The 23,941-nt window shown below is 47.7% G+C and overlaps 1 protein-coding gene across 6 annotated transcripts in view; it reads left to right on the top strand.

The window, feature by feature from the left end:
- The window catches only part of LOC139583301 (solute carrier family 12 member 7-like), a 127,550-nt gene that overhangs the window by 71,957 nt on the left and 31,652 nt on the right, over positions 1–23,941 (top strand). For all 6 annotated transcript variants that reach the window (XM_071414212.1, XM_071414210.1, XM_071414215.1 and 3 more), the window contains exons 10-20: positions 895–993; positions 1,523–1,580; positions 2,250–2,424; positions 2,509–2,627; positions 7,646–7,744; positions 10,166–10,285; positions 10,438–10,542; positions 15,849–16,017; positions 16,505–16,700; positions 19,093–19,262; positions 20,988–21,119. In XM_071414212.1, coding sequence (XP_071270313.1) covers positions 895–993; positions 1,523–1,580; positions 2,250–2,424; positions 2,509–2,627; positions 7,646–7,744; positions 10,166–10,285; positions 10,438–10,542; positions 15,849–16,017; positions 16,505–16,700; positions 19,093–19,262; positions 20,988–21,119 — 1,442 coding nt within the window. The remainder of the gene's footprint in view (positions 1–894; positions 994–1,522; positions 1,581–2,249; positions 2,425–2,508; positions 2,628–7,645; positions 7,745–10,165; positions 10,286–10,437; positions 10,543–15,848; positions 16,018–16,504; positions 16,701–19,092; positions 19,263–20,987; positions 21,120–23,941) is intronic.

Here is a 23,941-nt window from a genome sequence, read left to right as displayed (position 1 = left end):
ACTTAAGACGAGTCTCGAGACGCTTGTGGGGGTCGTAGAGCAATGTGGAGAACACCTTCGTGTTTGTGAGAGTCTTCTCTTTCCATAGAGGGTTCGTAATAGTTTTGCAGGCCAAACCGTTCGGACGCTACAGACGATTGTGTTTTCGGGAAGTGTTTTCGGGAAGTGTTTTCGGGAAGTGTTTTCGGGAAGTGCGATATCGGCGGATGCGATGGATTGAGACGCATCCCATGCAAAAATATCTCTACCTTTAAAAATATCTCTACCTTTAAAAATATCTCTACCTTTTAAAACTGACAGATTTTTATGGTCGCGGACATCGACTCTAGGGGGTAAAAAACAACAAGGAAACAAAGACACATTCTCTTGTGTTTGAATTGGTTATTCGGGTAACATTTTGGAATAACATACATTAATAAGTATTAAGTAAGCATTAGTAAGCTATATGTTAATGGTGTACATACATACTTTTAATTAATGTGTATTCCAACCAATCAACCCACATTGTGTATTTATATAGCCATTTTTAAATGAACAGTTGTTGTGTTGTTGATGTTTCACAGTAACCCTGCCTAGACCCCCCCAAAGAACCCCCCCCCACCTAAAGAACAAGCAGCAGGACAGTAACCCGGCCTAGACCCCCCCCCCCCACACACACCTAAAGAACAAGCAGCAGGACAGTAGCCCGGCCTAGACCCCCCCCCCCCCCACACCTAAAGAGCAAGCTGCAGGACAGTAACCTGGCCTAGACCCCCCCCCCCCCCACACACACCTAAATAACAAGCAGCAGGACAGCAACCTGGACCAGGGGTGGTAGCCTAGGTCCTACCAGGGCACCCAGAGCGAAGATCATACTTAATAATGTAACCAACTTCCTATTTCCCCTCCTCACAGGAATCATGGCTGGATCCAACAGGTCTGGTGATCTGAGAGACGCCCAGAAGTCCATCCCCATAGGAACCATCATGGCCATCGCCACCACCACCTTCATATGTATCTTTAATGGCAGCAACAACAGACCAACCATACAAGTGTCTTAATAGGACAAATACAAGCATCCAGCGGTGGAACTTTCACTGGGGACATGTTCCCCCCCCCCACATTCTGAAATATAATTTTTGTCCCCTACAGTTTTATCATTGGAATGTGATACAAAACGAGACAACAGTGTGCTTTAGGACCTTTTGGACATCTCTGAGTGATCGGGTAGGCTGTTTTGGAGTGTTTATCCGACTGGGAAATACAAAAAATGTCCCACTTCTAAAACCAAAGTTGTGCCCCTGCGAAGCACCTACCAAATGATTATAATACATGACAAGTCATTGTGTTGTTATTATATCAACTTTAAACTGTAAAGGTAGGTCGTGTTCACTTGGGCAAAACGTAGCAATGGTAATCGCAAATGACAATTCTTTATTGGACAAGTTCAGGTAGTCTTACTGGTGCTCAAATGAACGTGATCATGCTTTTGTTTTTCACCTCTTTCCATCCCGATGTTAATTTCCTTAATGGTGCCACCCAGACATTAGTTCTGTCATACTGTTTGGCGCCTGCATCGAGGGGGTGGTGCTCAGAGACAAGTAAGTGCTGTTTCACTTTTCACACTTGGTATGAAAGCATTACAAATGTCATGTTTATTTGTTAAAGAAGGCATTACAAATGTCTTGTTTATTTGTTGAAGAAAGCAGTACCAATGTCTTGTTTTTATTAGGTTAATGAAAGCAGTACCAATGTCTTGTTTTTATTAGGTTAATGAAAGCAGTGCCAATGTCTTGTTTTTATTAGGTTAATGAAAGCAGTACCAATGTCTTGTTTTTATTAGGTTAATGAAAGCAGTACCAATGTCTTGTTTTTATTAGGTTAATGAAAGCAGTGCCAATGTCTTGTTTTTATTAGGTTAATGAAAGCAGTACCAATGTCTTGTTTTTATTAGGTTAATGAAAGCAGTGCCAATGTCTTGTTTATTTGTTTCGCCCCTGTATGGGCATTGAGAGAGAAATGATCATCTGGACTGAAAACATCTGTTTGCCTTCTTAAAGCTGTTTGTCCGAGCCACATAGTAGGCCCTTGTAACACACAGCATTATAAGGGGGAGAGTTCAAGTACATTTATACTGGGTACACAATGGTCAAAGCTAGTGTGTGTCTTACTGGCTAGGCTTTTCTCTGTTTCAGAAGTGTGGTTATGCATATCCCAGTGTGAGCGTAGTGTCTGAGTACTTTTCTAGTGAATACATCTGTTTGTCCTAGGTTTGGGGACTCGGTCAAAGGGAACCTGGTGATTGGCATCCTGGCTTGGCCCTCCCCCTGGGTGATTGTGATTGGCTCGTTCTTCTCATGCTGTGGAGCAGGTCTACAGAGTCTCACTGGAGCCCCCCGGCTGCTGCAGGCCATCGCAAGAGACGGCATCGTGCCATTCCTACAGGTCAGAGTCACACATACTGTAGATACATAACCGCACACGCGTGCACACACACAAACAAACTCTCTGGCTGTCCCTGTCTCCCAGGTGTTTGGTCATGGCAAGGCTAATGGAGAGCCCACCTGGGCCCTGCTGTTGACTGGTGGGATCTGTGAGATCGGTATCCTCATCGCTTCTCTGGACGCTGTCGCCCCCATCCTCTCCATGTGAGTACCCCTCTCTACTATCCTCTCTATGTGAGTACCCCTCTCTACCATTCTCTCCATATCAGTACCCCTCTCTACCATCCTCTCCATGTCAGTACCCCCCTCTACCATCCTCTCCATGTCAGTACCCCCCTCTACCATCCTCTCCATGTCAGTACCCCCCTCTACCATCCTCTCCATGTCAGTACCCCCTCTACCATCCTCTCCATGTCAGTACCCCCCTCTACCATCCTCTCCATGTGAGTACCCCCCTCTACCATCCTCTCCATGTGAGTACCCCCCTCTACCATCCTCTCCATGTGAGTACCCCCCTCTACCATCCTCTCCATGTGAGTACCCCCCTCTACCATCCTCTCCATGTCAGTACCCCCCTCTACCATCCTCTCCATGTCAGTACCCCCCTCTACCATCCTCTCCATGTCAGTACCCCTCTCTACCATCCTTTCCATGTCAGTACCCCCTCTACCATCCTCTCCATGTCAGTACCCCCCTCTACCATCCTCTCCATGTCAGTACCCCCCTCTACCATCCTCTCCATGTCAGTACCCCCCTCTACCATCCTCTCCATGTCAGTACCCCCCTCTACCATCCTCTCCATGTCAGTACCCCCCTCTACCATCCTCTCCATGTCAGTACCCCTCTCTACCATCCTTTCCATGTCAGTACCCCCCTCTACCATCCTCTCCATGTCAGTACCCCCCTCTACCATCCTCTCCTGTCAGTACCCCCCTCTACCATCCTCTCCATGTCAGTACCCCCCTCTACCATCCTCTCCATGTCAGTACCCCTCTCTACCATCCTCTCCATGTCAGTACCCCCCTCTACCATCCTCTCCATGTTAGTACCCCCCTCTACCATCCTCTCCATGTCAGTACCCCCCTCTACCATCCTCTCCATGTCAGTACCCCTCTCTACCATCCTCTCCATGTCAGTACCCCCCTCTACCATCCTCTCCTGTCAGTACCCCCCTCTACCATCCTCTCCATGTCAGTACCCCCCTCTACCATCCTCTCCATGTCAGTACCCCTCTCTACCATCCTCTCCATGTCAGTACCCCCCTCTACCATCCTCTCCATGTCAGTACCCCCCTCTACCATCCTCTTCATGTTAGTACCCCCCTCTACCATCCTCTCCATGTCAGTACCACCCTCTACCATCCTCTCCATGTCAGTACCCCTCTCTACCATCCTCTCCATGTCAGTACCCCCCTCTACCATCCTCTCCATGTCAGTACCCCCTCTACCATCCTCTCCATGTCAGTACCCCCCTCTACCATCCTCTCCATGTCAGTACCCCTCTCTACCATCCTCTACCATCCTCTCCATGTCAGTACCCTTCTCTACCATCCTCTCCATGTCAGTACCCCCCTCTACCATCCTCTCCATGTCAGTACCCCTCTCTACCATCCTCTACCATCCTCTCCATGTCAGTACCCCTCTCTACCATCCTCTCCATGTCAGTACCCCCCTCTACCATCCTCTCCATGTCAGTACCCCCCTCTACCATCCTCTCCATGTCAGTACCCCCCTCTACCATCCTCTCCATGTCAGTACCCCCTCTACCATCCTCTCCATGTCAGTACCCCTCTCTACCATCCTCTCCATGTCAGTACCCCCCTCTACCATCCTCTCCATGTCAGTACCCCCCTCTACCATCCTCTCCATGTCAGTACCCCCCTCTACCATCCTCTCCATGTCAGTACCCCCCTCTACCATCCTCTCCATGTCAGTACCCCCCTCTACCATCCTCTCCATGTCAGTACCCCCCTCTACCATCCTCTCCATGTCAGTACCCCCCTCTACCATCCTCTCCATGTCAGTACCCCCCTCTACCATCCTCTCCATGTCAGTACCCCTCTCTACCATCCTCTCCATGTCAGTACCCCCCTCTACCATCCTCTCCATGTCAGTACCCCCCTCTACCATCCTCTCCATGTCAGTACCCCCCTCTACCATCCTCTCCATGTCAGTACCCCCCTCTACCATCCTCTCCATGTCAGTACCCCTCTCTACCATCCTCTCCATGTCAGTACCCCCCTCTACCATCCTCTCCATGTTAGTACCCCCCTCTACCATCCTCTCCATGTCAGTACCCCCCTCTACCATCCTCTCCATGTCAGTACCCCTCTCTACCATCCTCTCCATGTCAGTACCCCCCTCTACCATCCTCTCCTGTCAGTACCCCCCTCTACCATCCTCTCCATGTCAGTACCCCCCTCTACCATCCTCTCCATGTCAGTACCCCTCTCTACCATCCTCTCCATGTCAGTACCCCCCTCTACCATCCTCTCCATGTTAGTACCCCCCTCTACCATCCTCTCCATGTCAGTACCACCCTCTACCATCCTCTCCATGTCAGTACCCCTCTCTACCATCCTCTCCATGTCAGTACCCCCCTCTACCATCCTCTCCATGTCAGTACCCCCTCTACCATCCTCTCCATGTCAGTACCCCCCTCTACCATCCTCTCCATGTCAGTACCCCTCTCTACCATCCTCTACCATCCTCTCCATGTCAGTACCCTTCTCTACCATCCTCTCCATGTCAGTACCCCCCTCTACCATCCTCTCCATGTCAGTACCCCTCTCTACCATCCTCTACCATCCTCTCCATGTCAGTACCCCTCTCTACCATCCTCTCCATGTCAGTACCCCCCTCTACCATCCTCTCCATGTCAGTACCCCCCTCTACCATCCTCTCCATGTCAGTACCCCCCTCTACCATCCTCTCCATGTCAGTACCCCCCTCTACCATCCTCTCCATGTCAGTACCCCCCTCTACCATCCTCTCCATGTCAGTACCCCCTCTACCATCCTCTCCATGTCAGTACCCCTCTCTACCATCCTCTCCATGTCAGTACCCCCCTCTACCATCCTCTCCATGTCAGTACCCCCCTCTACCATCCTCTCCATGTCAGTACCCCCCTCTACCATCCTCTCCATGTCAGTACCCCCCTCTACCATCCTCTCCATGTCAGTACCCCCCTCTACCATCCTCTCCATGTCAGTACCCCTCTCTACCATCCTCTCCATGTCAGTACCCCCCTCTACCATCCTCTCCATGTCAGTACCCCCCTCTACCATCCTCTCCATGTCAGTACCCCCCTCTACCATCCTCTCCATGTCAGTACCCCCCTCTACCATCCTCTCCATGTCAGTACCCCTCTCTACCATCCTCTCCATGTCAGTACCCCCCTCTACCATCCTCTCCATGTTAGTACCCCCCTCTACCATCCTCTCCATGTCAGTACCCCCCTCTACCATCCTCTCCATGTCAGTACCCCTCTCTACCATCCTCTCCATGTCAGTACCCCCCTCTACCATCCTCTCCTGTCAGTACCCCCCTCTACCATCCTCTCCATGTCAGTACCCCCCTCTACCATCCTCTCCATGTCAGTACCCCTCTCTACCATCCTCTCCATGTCAGTACCCCCCTCTACCATCCTCTCCATGTTAGTACCCCCCTCTACCATCCTCTCCATGTCAGTACCACCCTCTACCATCCTCTCCATGTCAGTACCCCTCTCTACCATCCTCTCCATGTCAGTACCCCCCTCTACCATCCTCTCCATGTCAGTACCCCCTCTACCATCCTCTCCATGTCAGTACCCCCCTCTACCATCCTCTCCATGTCAGTACCCCTCTCTACCATCCTCTACCATCCTCTCCATGTCAGTACCCCTCTCTACCATCCTCTCCATGTCAGTACCCCCCTCTACCATCCTCTCCATGTCAGTACCCCTCTCTACCATCCTCTACCATCCTCTCCATGTCAGTATCCCTCTCTACCATCCTCTCCATGTCAGTACCCCCCTCTACCATCCTCTCCATGTCAGTACCCCCCTCTACCATCCTCTCCATGTCAGTACCCCCTCTACCATCCTCTCCATGTCAGTACCCCTCTCTACCATCCTCTCCATGTCAGTACCCCTCTCTACCATCCTCTCCATGTCAGTACCCCCCTCTACCATCCTCTCCATGTCAGTTCCCCCCTCTACCATCCTCTCCATGTCAGTACCCCCTCTACCATTCTCTCCATGTCAGTACCCCCCTCTACCATTCTCTCCATGTCAGTACCCCCTCTACCATCCTCTCCATGTCAGTACCCCCCTCTACCATTCTCTCCATGTCAGTACTCCCCTCTACCATCCTCTCCATTTTAGTACCCCCCTCTACCATCCTCTCCATGTCAGTACCCCCCTCTACCATCCTCTCCATGTCAGTACCCCCCTCTACCATCCTCTCCATGTCAGTACCCCTCTCTACCATCCTCTCCATGTCAGTACCCCCCTCTACCATCCTCTCCATGTCAGTACCCCTCCTCTACCATCCTCTCCATGTCAGTACCCCTCTCTACCATCCTCTCCATGTCAGTACCCCTCTCTACCATTCTCTCCATGTCAGTACCCCTCTCTACCATCCTCTCCATGTCAGTTCCCCCCTCTACCATCCTCTCCATGTCAGTACCCCCCTCTACCATCCTCTCCATGTCAGTACCCCCCTCTACCATCCTCTCCATGTCAGTACCCCCCTCTACCATCCTCTCCATGTCAGTACCCCCTCTACCATCCTCTACCATCCTCTCCATGTCAGTACCCCCCTCTACCATTCTCTCCATGTCAGTACCCCCCTCTACCATCCTCTCCATGTCAGTACCCCTCTCTACCATCCTCTCCATGTCAGTACCCCCCTCTACCATCCTCTCCATGTGAGTACCCCTCTCTACCATCCTCTCCATGTGAGTACCCCTCTCTACCATCCTCTCCATGTCAGTACCCCCCTCCCTCTCTCCCACTCCTCCCAACTTTTCTCCACCTACACATCCACCTCTCTCTACCTTCCTCTTTTTCTTCCCCTTCTTCATTTCATCCTTCCATCCCTCCCTCTCACACTTGCTGTCCCATCTGCTGTAATGTAGCCTAATCGTAGTGTTGCAGAACTGGTCTCTGGATGTTAACTGACAGATGGTAGTCGTGTGTAATCTCACCTCTCCGTCATTGTATATCTCTCTCCCTGTCAGGTTCTTTTTGATGTGCTACCTGTTTGTCAACCTGGCCTGTGCCCTCCAGACCCTGCTCTGCACCCCCAACTGGAGACCCCGCTTCAAGTTCTACCACTGGTAAGAGGAAAGCCCCCTCTATTACTTTATCATGGTGCTGGCTGTTCTAATCCCCTCTCAAATTAGCAGTCTAAGCTTCTCTGTTTTCTCCTGCTTCATCAGGTACTGTAGCAGTCTCTTGGGACTCTGTTAGCCTAGCAACTAACCAGCTAACTTCACCTGAGGAGGTTGTTATTGAGCTCAGTGACAGGACCTCTGAGGACAGACACACATATAGATACACGTGCACACACACACACACACACACACACACACACACACACACACACACACACACACATCTGGCACAAACACCCTATCCCTGGAGCCGGGGCTTGTGGCAGCTATGGGCCAGGTGTTTCTATAGCCTAGCTAAGGAGCTTTGACTCTGCTCCCATGGGCGACTCCAGAAAGCAGGTCCCTGCTGGGCCACTGGTGTGTCTGATGGGGCAGCTATCTACCTGTCCTTGCTGAGGGGGCAGCTATCTACCTGTCCTTGCTGAGGGGGCAGCTATCTACCTGTCCTTGCTGAGGGGGGCAGCTACCTACCTGTCCTTGCTGAGGGGGGCAGCTACCTACCTGTCCTTGCTGAGGGGGGCAGCTACCTACCTGTCCTTGCTGAGGGGGGCAGCTACCTACCTGTCCTTGCTGAGGGGGGCAGCTACCTACCCGTCCTTACTGGGGGGGGCAGCTCTCTACCCGTCCTACTGGGGGGGCAGCTATCTACCCGTCCTTACTGAGGGGGCAGCTATCTACCCGTCCTTACTGAGGGGGCAGCTATCTACCCGTCCTTACTGAGGGGGCAGCTATCTACCCGTCCTTACTGAGGGGGCAGCTATCTACCCGTCCTTACTGGGGGGGCAGCTATCTACCCGTCCTTACTGAGGGGGCAGCTATCTACCCGTCCTTACTGAGGGGGCAGCTATCTACCCGTCCTTACTGAGGGGGCAGCTATCTACCCGTCCTTACTGAGGGGGCACCTATCTACCCGTCCTTACTGAGGGGGCAGCTATCTACCCGTCCTTACTGAGGGGGCAGCTATCTACCCGTCCTTACTGGGGGGGCAGCTATCTACCCGTCCTTACTGAGGGGGCAGCTATCTACCCGTCCTTACTGGGGGGGCAGCTATCTACCCGTCCTTACTGAGGGGGCAGCTATCTACCCGTCCTTACTGAGGGGGCAGCTATCTACCCGTCCTTACTGAGGGGGCAGCTATCTACCCGTCCTTACTGAGGGGGCAGCTATCTACCCGTCCTTACTGAGGGGGCAGCTATCTACCCGTCCTTACTGAGGGGGCAGCTATCTACCCGTCCTTACTGAGGGGGCAGCTATCTACCCGTCCTTACTGAGGGGGCAGCTATCTACCCGTCCTTACTGAGGGGGCAGCTATCTACCCGTCCTTACTGAGGGGGCAGCTATCTACCCGTCCTTACTGGGGGGGCAGCTATCTACCCGTCCTTACTGGGGGGGCAGCTATCTACCCGTCCTTACTGAGGGGGCAGCTATCTACCCGTCCTTACTGAGGGGGCAGCTATCTACCCGTCCTTACTGAGGGGGCAGCTATCTACCCGTCCTTACTGAGGGGGCAGCTATCTACCCGTCCTTACTGAGGGGGCAGCTATCTACCCGTCCTTACTGAGGGGGCAGCTATCTACCCGTCCTTACTGAGGGGGCAGCTATCTACCCGTCCTTACTGAGGGGGCAGCTATCTACCCGTCCTTACTGAGGGGGCAGCTATCTACCCGTCCTTACTGAGGGGGCAGCTATCTACCCGTCCTTACTGAGGGGGCAGCTATCTACCCGTCCTTACTGAGGGGGCAGCTACCTACCCGTCCTTACTGCCATCACCAAAAGCCCTGCTGGGCAGCCTAAATCTCATGATCTTAAACTGGCCAGCTAGTCAAGGTCCACGCTAGAGGTCATGTAAGCGTTGTGAATATACACACACACATACAAGCACGCACACACTTATTTTATCCATAGGTAAATGGATCTGTGTTAAAGGTCCAATGCAGCTGTTTTTTTCTCAATATCAAATCATTTCTGGATAGCATTTAAGTACCTTTACTGTGATTGTTTCCAATTAGTGGTAAAACATAAACAAACATATCTTCTTAGCAAAAAGCAAAAACAGGCAAAAATGTCAAGCTGTCTTCTCTAACAGCTTTTACTGTTAGAGAGGAAATTATCATAGTTTTCACAATATTATTCCAACCTCCGTACTGTGGAAATGTATATAAAACACAGGGAAATCAGTTTTTTTACTGCACTGGGCCTTTAAACAAGTGAGGGTATTTGCTGTCTGGTACGGAAGTCCAGAGAGAACATGTGATTGGCTGTGGGTATCCTTAAATGAGGTCTAACATGCTAAAATGTGAATGATCCTTTTTAGGCGAGTGACTTTGACCTCCATGTTGTCTGTCTTTCTCTCGTCCCCCACAGGGCTCTGTCTTTCCTGGGCGCCAGTCTGTGTGTCTCCCTGATGTTTATCTCCTCCTGGTACTATGCCCTGGTGGCCATGCTCATCGCTGGCTGTATCTACAAGTACATTGAATACAGAGGGTAAGAGCTCATTTATTCACCATTTTGTTCCCTTAACATAAATAGGATATATATATATTATAATAATGGTGAGATCCTGGTTAGTTTTAGCTCTCTCTGTTTGTCCTGGACCTCCTGACACTCCTCCTCCTTCTCATTCTCTCCATCTCCAGGGCGGAGAAGGAGTGGGGGGACGGTATCCGTGGTCTATCGCTCAACGCTGCCCGCTACGCCCTCATTCGCCTGGAGGAGGCACCGCCCCACACCAAGAACTGGAGGTGTGTGTGTCTGCGTGTGTCTGCGTGTGTGTTTAGGTTCATGTGCATATACGTTTGTTTGCTCCCAACAGTGACACCACATTTGTGAACAACCAGCAATAGCCAGATGTGGGACTCTGCAACAGAGGCTAGACAACCAGGTGTATTCTTACCATTAACTGAGTAATCCAGAGAATGAGAGAGAATTACTATTTGATTAATCTCTGAGCCTTCTCCATAATCTCACTGTGAAAAAAAGATACCGGTAAGCCTAAACAGCATAGCAGCCCCAGGACAGTGCCTGTCCAAAAAGTGGAGCATTTACATCAGGAAAGATTGAGGTCAAATTTGGGTATTGGGTCCTCTCCCTCCTGCCACTGGCGTCATCCACAGTGCCATTCCCAGGGCATAGCCTAATCTACAGTGTCAAAATCAAGATTTCTCCCTGTGCCATCTGGTGCGGCGTGGCGGGATACAGAGTACTTACGCCCGCCCATCGCCCACGCTCGGCTCGCGACGTGCCCCCCTAAGCATCTTTACACAGTAGCTGATGTGCCACCAGCCTTCGACAGCAGAAACCGTGTACCGAGACTGTTAGGAAGCAGGAGTCATGTACCAAGACTGTTAGGAAGCAGGAGCCATGTACCAAGACTGTTAGGAAGCAGGAGTCATGTACCAAGACTGTTAGGAAGCAGGAGTCATGTACCAAGACTGTTAGGAAGCAGGAGTCATGTACCGAGACTGTTAGGAAGCAGGAGTCACGTACCGAGACTGTTAGGAAGCAGGAGTCATGTACCAAGACTGTTAGGAAGCAGGAGTCATGTACCAAGACTGTTAGGAAGCAGGAGTCATGTACCAAGACTGTTAGGAAGCAGGAGTCATGTACCAAGACTGTTAGGAAGCAGGAGTCATGTACCAAGACTGTTAGGAAGCAGGAGTCATGTACCAAGACTGTTAGGAAGCAGGAGTCATGTACCAAGACTGTTAGGAAGCAGGAGTCATGTACCAAGACTGTTAGGAAGCAGGAGTCATGTACCAAGACTGTTAGGAAGGAGGAGCCATGTACCAAGACTGTTAGGAAGCAGGAGCCATGTACCAAGACTGTTAGGAAGCAGGAGTCATGTACCAAGACTGTTAGGAAGCAGGAGCCATGTACCAAGACTGTTAGGAAGCAGGAGCCATGTACCAAGACTGTTAGGAAGCAGGAGTCATGTACCAAGACTGTTAGGAAGCAGGAGTCATGTACCAAGACTGTTAGGAAGCAGGAGTCATGTACCGAGACTGTTAGGAAGCAGGAGCCATGTACCGAGACTGTTAGGAAGCAGGAGCCATGTACCAAGACTGTTAGGAAGCAGGAGCCATGTACCAAGACTGTTAGGAAGCAGGAGCCATGTACCAAGACTGTTAGGAAGCAGGAGCCATGTACCAAGACTGTTAGGAAGCAGGAGCTATGTACCAAGACTGTTAGGAAGCAGGAGCCATGTACCGAGACTGTTAGGAAGCAGGAGCCATGTACCAAGACTGTTAGGAAGCAGGAGTCATGTACCAAGACTGTTAGGAAGCAGGAGCCATGTACCGAGACTGTTAGGAAGCAGGAGCCATGTACCGAGACTGTTAGGAAGCAGGAGTCACGTACCGAGACTGTTAGGAAGCAGGAGTCACGTACCGAGACTGTTAGGAAGCAGGAGCCACGTACCGAGACTGTTAGGAAGCAGGAGCCACGTACCGAGACTGTTAGGAAGCAGGAGCCACGTACCGAGACTGTTAGGAAGCAGGAGCCACGTACCGAGACTGTTAGGAAGCAGGAGCCACGTACCGAGACTGTTAGGAAGCAGGAGCCACGTACCGAGACTGTTAGGAAGCAGGAGCCACGTACCGAGACTGTTAGGAAGCAGGAGCCACGTAGCGAGACTGTTAGGAAGCAGGAGCCACGTACCGAGACTGTTAGGAAGCAGGAGTCACGTACCGAGACTGTTAGGAAGCAGGAGTCACGTACCGATACTGTTAGGAAGCAGGAGCCACGTAGCGAGACTGTTAGGAAGCAGGAGCCACGTACCGAAACTATTAGGAAGCAGGAGCCACGTAGCGAGACTGTTAGGAAGCAGGAGCCACGTACCGAGACTGTTAGGAAGCAGGAGTCATGTACCAAGACTGTTAGGAAGCAGGAGTCATGTACCAAGACTGTTAGGAAGCAGGAGTCATGTACCAAGACTGTTAGGAAGCAGGAGTCATGTACCAAGACTGTTAGGAAGCAGGAGTCATGTACCAAGACTGTTAGGAAGCAGGAGTCATGTACCAAGACTGTTAGGAAGCAGGAGTCATGTACCAAGACTGTTAGGAAGGAGGAGCCATGTACCAAGACTGTTAGGAAGCAGGAGCCATGTACCAAGACTGTTAGGAAGCAGGAGTCATGTACCAAGACTGTTAGGAAGCAGGAGCCATGTACCAAGACTGTTAGGAAGCAGGAGCCATGTACCAAGACTGTTAGGAAGCAGGAGCCATGTACCAAGACTGTTAGGAAGCAGGAGTCATGTACCAAGACTGTTAGGAAGCAGGAGCCATGTACCAAGACTGTTAGGAAGCAGGAGCCATGTACCAAGACTGTTAGGAAGCAGGAGCCATGTACCAAGACTGTTAGGAAGCAGGAGCCATGTACCAAGACTGTTAGGAAGCAGGAGCCATGTACCAAGACTGTTAGGAAGCAGGAGCCATGTACCAAGACTGTTAGGAAGCAGGAGCTATGTACCAAGACTGTTAGGAAGCAGGAGCCATGTACCGAGACTGTTAGGAAGCAGGAGCCATGTACCAAGACTGTTAGGAAGCAGGAGTCATGTACCAAGACTGTTAGGAAGCAGGAGCCATGTACCGAGACTGTTAGGAAGCAGGAGCCATGTACCGAGACTGTTAGGAAGCAGGAGTCACGTACCGAGACTGTTAGGAAGCAGGAGTCACGTACCGAGACTGTTAGGAAGCAGGAGCCACGTACCGAGACTGTTAGGAAGCAGGAGCCACGTACCGAGACTGTTAGGAAGCAGGAGCCACGTACCGAGACTGTTAGGAAGCAGGAGCCACGTACCGAGACTGTTAGGAAGCAGGAGCCACGTACCGAGACTGTTAGGAAGCAGGAGCCACGTACCGAGACTGTTAGGAAGCAGGAGCCACGTACCGAGACTGTTAGGAAGCAGGAGCCACGTAGCGAGACTGTTAGGAAGCAGGAGCCACGTACCGAGACTGTTAGGAAGCAGGAGCCACGTACCGAGACTGTTAGGAAGCAGGAGTCACGTACCGATACTGTTAGGAAGCAGGAGCCACGTAGCGAGACTGTTAGGAAGCAGGAGCCACGTACCGAAACTATTAGGAAGCAGGAGCCACGTAGCGAGACTGTTAGGAAGCAGGAGCCACGTACCGAGACTGTTAGGAAGCAGGAGTCACGTACCGATACTGTTAGGAAGCAGGAGTCACGTACCGAGACTGCTAGGAAGCTGGATTGGATGTATAGTTTTGATCTGGTTGTTTAAATCTGATCATCTGTCCAGTTTGTTTTGACTCCAAATGACCTCTAGTGAGAGTGTATCCAGGATTCCCCTTCACTATTAAACCCTGTGTGTTGTGTGTGTGGCTAACAAAACCATCAGACAATATACAAGTTTAGTTTGTTATTTGATGTGTTCCATCAAATTAACTCTGAGCCATCGAGGCTGAATGACTCTCATACTGATCTCTGGTTAACTCTGAGCCATCCAGGCTGAATGACTCTCATATCATTCTCTGGTTAACTCTGAGCCATCCAGGCTGAATGACTCTCATATCATTCTCTGGTTAACTCTGAGCCATCCAGGCTGAATGACTCTCATATCATTCTCTGGTTAACTCTGAGCCATCCAGGCTGAATGACTCTCATATCATTCTCTGGTTAACTCTGAGCCATCCAGGCTGAATTTTTTTTAAATTTTATTTCACCTTTATTTAACCAGGTAGGCTAGTTGAGAACAAGTTCTCATTTGCAACTGCGACCTGGCCAAGATAAAGCATAGCAGTGTGAACAGACAACACAGAGTTACACATGGAGTAAACAATAAACAAGTCAATAACATGGTAGAAAAAAGGAGAATCTATATACAATGTGTGCAAAAGGCATGAGGTAGGCAATAAATCGAATAATTACAATTTAGCAGATTAACACTGGAGTGATAAATCATCAGATGATCATGTGCAAGAAGAGATACTGGTGTGCAAAAGAGCAGAAAAGTAAATAAATAAAAGCAGTATGGGGGGTGAGGTAGGTAAATTGGGTGGGTAGTTTACAGATGGACTATGTACAGCTGCAGCGATCGGTTAGCTGCTCGGATAGCAGATTTTTAAAGTTGTTGAGGGAGATAAAAGTCTCCAACTTCAGAGATTTTTGCAATTCGTTCCAGTCGCAGGCAGCAGAGAACTGGAAGGAAAGGCGTCCAAATGAGATTTTAGCTTTAGGGATGATCAGTGAGATACACCTGCTGGAGCGCGTGCTGCGGGTGGGTGTAGCCATCGTGACCAGTGAACTGAGATAAGGCGGCACTTTACCTAGCATAGCCTTGTAGATGACCTGGAGCCAGTGGGTCTGACGACGAACATGTAGCGAGGGCCAGCCGACTAGGGCATACAGGTCGCAGTGGTGGGTCGTATAAGGTGCTTTAGTAACAAAACGAATGGCACTGTGATAAACTGCATCCAGTTTGCTGAGTAGAGTGTTGGAAGCTATTTTGTAGATGACATCGCCGAATGACTCTCATATCATTCTCTGGTTAACTCTGAGCCATCCAGGCTGAATGACTCTCATATCATTCTCTGGTTAACTCTGAGCCATCCAGGCTGAATGACTCTCATATCATTCTCTGGTTAACTCTGAGCCATCCAGGCTGAATGACTCTCATATCATTCTCTGGTTAACTCTGAGCCATCCAGGCTGAATGACTCTCATATCATTCTCTGGTTAACTCTGAGCCATCCAGGCTGAATGACTCTCATATCATTCTCTGGTTAACGCTGAGCCATCCAGGCTGAATGACTCTCATATCATTCTCTGGTTAACTCTGAGCCATACAAAGCCTTTTTGTGCAAATCTCCCATGGACAGAAATTAATGATCTACATGAACATCCAAGTTACGCTTAGATACTGTCATAGGCTAATGCAGTGTAATGCAACTTATAATACAGTATGTTCACCTTCGTCTTCCATGGTCGTAGGCTACAATACAGTATGTTCACCCCCGTCTTCCCTGGTCGTATACTATAATACAGTATGACTTGTCTTATGTCTAATTGCCCTTGTCTTCCCTGGTCGTAGGCCCCAGATGCTGGTGCTATTGAACCTGGAGTCTGATCACACGGTGAAACACCCACGCCTGCTCTCCTTCTGCACCCAGCTCAAAGCAGGGAAAGGCCTGACCATCGTGGGCTCTGTGCTGCAGGGCACCTACATGACCAAGGAGGACGAGGTCAAGAAGGCTGAGCAGGTACTGTAGGCCCCGGCTCAGATTCTACGCTGTAGATTTGTTTCAATAGTCGTACGTGGCTTCTTCTTCTTCGTCAGTAATGACGTGAAAGAACCTGGTAGGTGAAAGGAAAATGGTGGGAATCTCTCTCCTAACGTCTTTAATGTAGCAGTGATTATGGAGGAACGGAGCTGAGGAAAGAAATACCCTTTAGACTACAGTAGATGTGTCCTATGTCTCTGAGACACCTGTTCAGAGAAGCAACCAGCGTGAGAGGAGTTTAGAGGTTGCTGCCGGTTATTCCTTTAAAGAGACTGCCATCTACTGGTAGACCAAAGCAATTTTCAGAGAGCAGTTCCTCAGATTACCAAGAGAATGCTACAAATATCATGCCTCAACACCTAAAATACAAACATAGGTATTGATTACCAGGGTTTGAGTCCATTACGATTCTTTCACATCAGGAAATCATATTATTGTCCTTCTTTTCTCACTCTTTCTCCATCAGAACGTCAAGTCGTCGATGACGACGGAGCGTACCAAGGGCTTCTGCCATGTGGTGGCATCATCCAACCTGCGCGATGGTTTCTCCCACCTCATCCAGACGGCAGGCCTGGGGGGCATGAAACACAACACAGTCCTAATGGCCTGGCCCGGCACCTGGAAACAGTCTAATGACCCCGTCTCCTGGAAGAACTTCATAGGTTAGTCAGTGTGACCCACTGGGATTTGAGACTGGGCCAATCTCAAATGTATTTTTCGGAATATAGTGGTCACCATTCATGTAATACATAAAATATATACATCCGAGTTTACAAAAAAAATACCAAAAAACCCGCATGTTTTTTTCTATGTATTATCTTTTACCAGATCGAATGTGTTATATTCTCCTACATGAATTTCACATTTCCACAAACTTCAAAGTGTTTCCTTTCAAATGGTACCAAGAATAAGCATATCCTTGCTTCAGGTCCTGAGCTACAGGCAGTTAGATTTGGGTATGTCATTTTAGGCAAAAATTGAAAAAAAGGGTCAGATTCTTTGAGGTTAAATATATACATCCGAGTTTGCAAGCGACGTTGTGTACTTCTTCAGAGTGGACTGGTGAGCCAACAACATCACTTCACCGAGACATCCATGACTTCTTCATGTTTAGCACCAATAACCACACATCTTTGAATGATGATGATTTATGATGGTGAACAGGGTGATTGAATTGACAATATACAACGGGGGTTGGCAACTAGGTTTGGCCTCCACCAATTTGTTCCTGAGCTTGTAGTAGTCGGTGGGCCAGACTATAATTAGCCAATAGCCTACCTGCTTCCCAGTTCATAGTCCTACGCTAGTCATTTAACACGTTGTTAGTGGGATAATCAATTCAATAACAAAAACATTATAATGTGTATCTGATTTACAGTGGTAAAATCACCAACGGCTCTATTAAAAGTCCTACCTACTCTATTCAAATATATTAATCTTACCTTATTTCTCCAATGCCAAACCAGTGTGTCTTGTTTGCAACGAATCTGTCGCTGTTTGCAAAGAATTCAATCTGATGTCATTGTGAATCTAAGCATGGTACTTTCAGAAGTTGATTTTCCGCCCCAGACTTGAGGCCCGAGTCCGACGCAGAAAGGAGGTGGGCCTATTTAAGGAATGCAAGGTGACGGTATTGGAGGAAATAGCTATCCCGACAAATAGGCTCTATATAGGCTCTATATGGATAACATAATTGCGTCTGTCAAACAGGTAAGCCTTCCTCCTGTGTATTAGTGTTCTTGTTGGTGCGTTTGTCTACTCAACACATAGAAAACACAGCCTAAACAACACATAGAAAACACAGCCTCAACAACACATAGAAAACACAGCCTCAACAACACATAGAAAACACAGCCTCAACAACACATAGAAAACACAGCCGGAAACACACAATAGGACCAGTCAGACAGATACTTTCCACCCCATCCCACCCCACCCCAGCCCATATGTCAGACAGATACTTTCCACCCCACCCCATCCCAACCCACACCTGCCCATATGTCAGACAGATACCTTCCTGTGACGTGCTTTTCGCTGTATAGCGTGTTTGTTCTGTAGATGAGGGGGGGGGGTCATCAGTTTAGATGCCGTGGACAAATGACATGGTAGACCTACTCCAGTGATATGTAATAGCATATATACTTCATTTAAATAGAAACCTTGATATCCTCTGGTTCTCACGGTCAAGGTAATGATACAATACCTCATCAGTGTACTCTGAAGAGGGAACAATGATATGCAGTTTAAAAACATTGCTCCAAAAACAGCACAGATGTGAGTTTTTTTTAAATTTTCGCTATAGAATCACTGGTCCTCATTCCAAGTTGCACATCACATTCCAAGTTGCACATCACATTCCAAGTTGCACATCACATTCCAAGTTGCACATCACATTCCAAGTTGCACATCACATTCCAAGTTGCACATCAAAATATTTCGGGTCATATTGACGGTCTGCTCTGCCATTCCTCCCCATCACACCAGGGCTGCTCTGCCATTCCTCCCCATCACACCAGGGCTGCTCTGCCATTCCTCCCCATCACACCAGGGCTGCTCTGCCATTCCTCCCCATCACACCAGGGCTGCTCTGCCATTCCTCCCCATCACACCAGGGCTGCTCTGCCATTCCTCCCCATCACACCAGGGCTGCTCTGCCATTCCTCCCCATCACACCAGGGCTGCCCAGAATATCGGGTTTCTATAAGACGTAATGGGAAAATAATGGACCTAAAACGAGCTTCCCACTACCATGAGATGTATATATTTAATGATGACCACAGCCCTTCCAAAAAAAGACATTTAAATCATGTTTTAATGAGAGAGAAAATCACACCCTGCTCCATGTATTCAATGTATTTCATTTCAAATGTGGCTCCCAGTAAGACTACTTCCTGGCTATTATGAAGCATCTGGCAATTCCTTCTCTGTATGTCCCCAGTCATACATGTGTCTTTCAAATGAACATGATGCACAATCCCCTATAATAACATTACTGAGATGGGGGCGTGTGTGTGTACGTATTTAACCGCCTTTCTCTCTCTGTCCCCTCCACAGAAACTGTGAGGGAGACCACGGCGGCAAATCAGGCCTTACTAGTGGCCAAGAACGTGGACAGCTTCCCCACCAACGCGGATCGCTTGGGCGAGGGCGCCATAGACGTGTGGTGGATCGTCCACGACGGAGGACTGCTCATGCTGCTACCCTTCCTCCTCCGCCAGCACAAGGTATCTACGGTTAGCATTTCACCAGGATGGAATAAAAAATACACACACTGGCCAGTTTATTAGGTACGTCCATCTAGTACCGGGTCGGACACCCTTTGCCTCCAGAACAGCCTGAGTTTTTCAGGGCATGAATTCTACAAGGTGTGGCGTTTAAACGTTGCTAATTAGTATGAAGGGACCTAACGCGTGCCAGGAAAACATTCCCCACACCACCACCACCCGCCTGTACTGTTGACACAAGGCAGGATGGGTCCATGGACTCATGCTGTTTACGCCACTTCCTGACTCTGCCATCAGCATGACACAACAGGAACCAGGAGTCGTCGGACCAGGCAATGTTTTTCCACTCCTCAATTGTCCAGTGTTGGTGATGGCGTTCCCACTGGAGCCGCTTCTTCTTGTTTTTAGCTGATAGGAGTGGAACCCAGTGTGGTCGTCTGCTGTAAGTAGCCCATCCGCGACAAGGACTGACAAGTTGTCAGTCCCGAGATGCTGTTTTTTACACCACTGTTGTACTGCGCCAACATTTGCCTGTTTCTTGTCATTCTCCTTCGACGTCTCATCAACAAGCTGTTTTCTCCCACAGGACTGCTGCTGACTGGATGTGTTTGTGTTTGTCGCACCGTTCTCTGTAAACCCTAGACACTGTCGTGCGTTAAAAGCCCAGGAGGCCGGCTGTTTCTGAGATACTGGAACCGGCGCGTCTGGCAACAACGATCATACCACGCTCAAATTCACTTAGGTCACTTGGTTTTGCACATTCTAACGATGCCTGTCTGCCTGCTATATATAGCGAGCCACGGCCACGTGACTCACTGTCTGTAGGAGCGAACTATTTTGGTGAACGGGATGGTGTACTTAATAAATTGAGGAGATTAATATACTGTACGGTACTTACATTTTTAACACACTTTATAGGCACACATAATAATACTATATAATTGACACGTTTCATTGGGTTACACACAGATCAAATGGAGGGTTTTATTCTCCTGTCTTTTTCCCTCCATCTCTCCTACTCTTTCTGTTTCCTATACCATCCTTGCTCTCTCCTCGCTTTCTCTCATGCTTTCTCCTCTCTCCTCGCTCTTTTCTCACGCCCTCTCCTCGCCCTCCTCTGTCTCTCTCTCTCTGTCTCTCTCTGTCTCTCTGTCTCTCTCTGTCTCTCTGTCTCTCTGTCTCTCTCTGTCTCTCTGTCTCTCTCTGTCTCTCTGTCTCTCTGTCTCTCTGTCTCTCTGTCTCTCTCTCTCTCTGTCTCTCTCTGTCTCGCTCTGTCTCTCTGTCTCTCTCTGTCTCTCTCTCTCGCTCTCTCTGTCTCGCTCTCTCTGTCTCGCTCTCTCTGTCTCGCTCTCTCTGTCTCGCTCTCTCGTCTCTCTCTGCTCTCTCTGTCTCGCTCTCTCTCTCTGTCTCGCTCTCTCTGTCTCTCTCTCTCTCTCTGTCTCGCTCTCTCTCTCTGTGTCTCTGTCTCTGTCTCGCTCTCTGTCTCTCTCTCTCTGTCTCTGTCTCGCTCTCTGTCTCTCTCTCTCTGTCTCTGTCTCGCTCTCTCTGTCTCTGTCTCGCTCTCTCTCTCTCTGTCTCTGTCTCGCTCTCTCTCTGTCTCTCTCTGTCTCTCTCTCTCTGTCTCGCTGTCTCTCTCTCTCTGTCTCGCTGTCTCTGTGTCTGTCTCTCTCGCTCTCTCTGTCTCTCTCTGTCTCTCTCTCTCTCTGTCTCTCTCTCTCTCTCCAGGTGTGGAGGAAGTGTAAGATGCGTATCTTCACGGTGGCTAATATGGATGACAACAGTATTCAGATGAAGAAGGACCTGCAGATGTTCCTCTACCACCTCCGTCTGGACGCTGAGGTGGAGGTGGTGGAGATGGTGAGCTTACCTGTACACCTCTGGAGCACTGACATGTCCCATTAATAACTGACATGTCCCATTAATAACCGGCATGTCCCATTAGTAACCGACATGCCCCATTAGTAACCGACATGCCCCGGTAATAACCGACATGCCCCGGTAATAACCGACATGCCCCGGTAATAACCGACACGCCCCTATAGAACCGATAATAACTGACGTGTTCCTACAGAACTATTAATAACTGACGTGTTCCTACAGAACTATTAATTACTGACATGTCCCTATAGAACTATTAATAACTGACATGTCCCTATAGAACTATTAATAACTGACATGTCCCTATAGAACTATTAATAACTGACATGTCCCTACAGAACTATTAATAACTGACATGTTCCTACAGAACTATTAATAACTGACATGTTCCTACAGAACTATTAATAACTGACATGTCCCTATAGAACTATTAATAACTGACATGTTCCTACAGAACTATTAATAACTGACATGTCCCTATAGAACTGTTAATAACTGACATGTTCCTATAGAACTATTAATAACTGACATGTTCCTACAGAACCATTAATAACTGACATGTTCCTATAGAACTATTAATAACTGACATGTTCCTGTAGAACTATTAATAACTGACATGTTCCTACAGAGCTATTAATAACTGACATGTCCCTATAGAACTATTAATAACTGACATGTCCCTATAGAACTATTAATAACTGACATGTCCCTAAAGAACTATTAATAACTGACATGTTCCTACAGAACCAATAATAACTGACATGTCCCTACAGAACTATTAATTACTGACATGTTCCTACAGAACCAATACTAACTGACATGTTCCTACAGAACTATTAATAACTGACATGTCCCTATAGAACTATTAATAACTGACATGTCCCTAAAGAACTATTAATAACTGAAATGTTCCTACAGAACCAATAATAACTGACATGTTCCTACAGAACCATTAATAACTGACATGTTCCTACAGAACCATTAATAACTGACATGTTCCTACAGAACTATTAATAACTGACATGTCCCTACAGAACTATTAATAACTGACATGTTCCTATAGAACTATTAATAACTGACATGTCCCTATAGAACTATTAATAACTGACATGTTCCTATAGAACTATTAATAACTGACATGTCCCTATAGAACTATTAATAACTGACATGTTCCTATAGAACTATTAATAACTGACATGTTCCTACAGAACCGATAATAACTGACGTGTCCCTATAGAACTATTAATAACTGACGTGTCCCTATAGAACTATTAATAACTGACGTGTCCCTATAGAACTATTAATAACTGACGTGTCCCTACAGAACTATTAATAACTGACGTGTCCCTATAGAACTATTAATAACTGACGTGTCCCTATAGAACTATTAATAACTGACGTGTCCCTATAGAACTATTAATAACTGACGTGTCCCTATAGAACTATTAATAACTGACGTGTCCCTATAGAACTATTAATAACTGACGTGTCCCTATAGAACTATTAATAACTGACGTGTCCCTACAGAACTATTAATAACTGACGTGTCCCTATAGAACTATTAATAACTGACGTGTTCCTACAGAACCAATAATAACTGACGTGTCCCTATAGAACCAATAATAACTGACGTGTTCCTATTGAACTATTAATAACTGACGTGTTCCTACAGAACTATTAATAACTGACGTGTCCCTACAGAACTATTAATAACTGACGTGTCCCTACAGAACTATTAATAACTGACATGTTCCTACAGAACCGATAATAACTGACATGTCCCTACAGAACTATTAATAACTGACATGTCCCTACTGAACTATTAATAACTGACGTGTCCCTATAAAACTATTAATAACTGACATGTTCCTATAAAACTATTAATAACTGACATGTTCCTATAGAACTATTAATAACTGACATGTTCCTATAGAACTATTAATAACTGACATGTTCCTACAGAACTATTAATAACTGACATGTTCCTACAGAACTATTAATAACTGACATGTTCCTACAGAACTATTAATAACTGACATGTCCCTATAGAACTATTAATAACTGACATGTTCCTATAGAACTATTAATAACTGACATGTTCCTACAGAACCATTAATAACTGACATGTTCCTATAGAACTATTAATAACTGACATGTTCCTACAGAACCGATAATAACTGACGTGTCCCTATAGAACTATTAATAACTGACGTGTCCCTATAGAACTATTAATAACTGACGTGTCCCTATAGAACTATTAATAACTGACGTGTCCCTACAGAACTATTAATAACTGACGTGTCCCTATAGAACTATTAATAACTGACGTGTCCCTATAGAACTATTAATAACTGACGTGTCCCTATAGAACTATTAATAACTGACGTGTCCCTATAGAACTATTAATAACTGACGTGTCCCTATAGAACTATTAATAACTGACGTGTCCCTACAGAACTATTAATAACTGACGTGTCCCTATAGAACTATTAATAACTGACGTGTTCCTACAGAACCAATAATAACTGACGTGTTCCTATAGAACTATTAATAACTGACGTGTCCCTATAGAACTATTAATAACTGACGTGTCCCTATAGAACTATTAATAACTGACGTGTCCCTACAGAACTATTAATAACTGACGTGTCCCTATAGAACTATTAATAACTGACGTGTCCCTATAGAACTATTAATAACTGACGTGTCCCTATAGAACTATTAATAACTGACGTGTCCCTATAGAACTATTAATAACTGACGTGTCCCTATAGAACTATTAATAACTGACGTGTCCCTAC

The sequence above is a fragment of the Salvelinus alpinus genome, chromosome 8, assembly GCF_045679555.1.
Source record: "Salvelinus alpinus chromosome 8, SLU_Salpinus.1, whole genome shotgun sequence".
Classification (NCBI taxonomy): Eukaryota; Metazoa; Chordata; class Actinopteri; order Salmoniformes; family Salmonidae; genus Salvelinus; species Salvelinus alpinus.
Note: the sequence above shows the minus strand (reverse complement) of the source record. Positions and strands in the feature narration are given on the sequence as shown.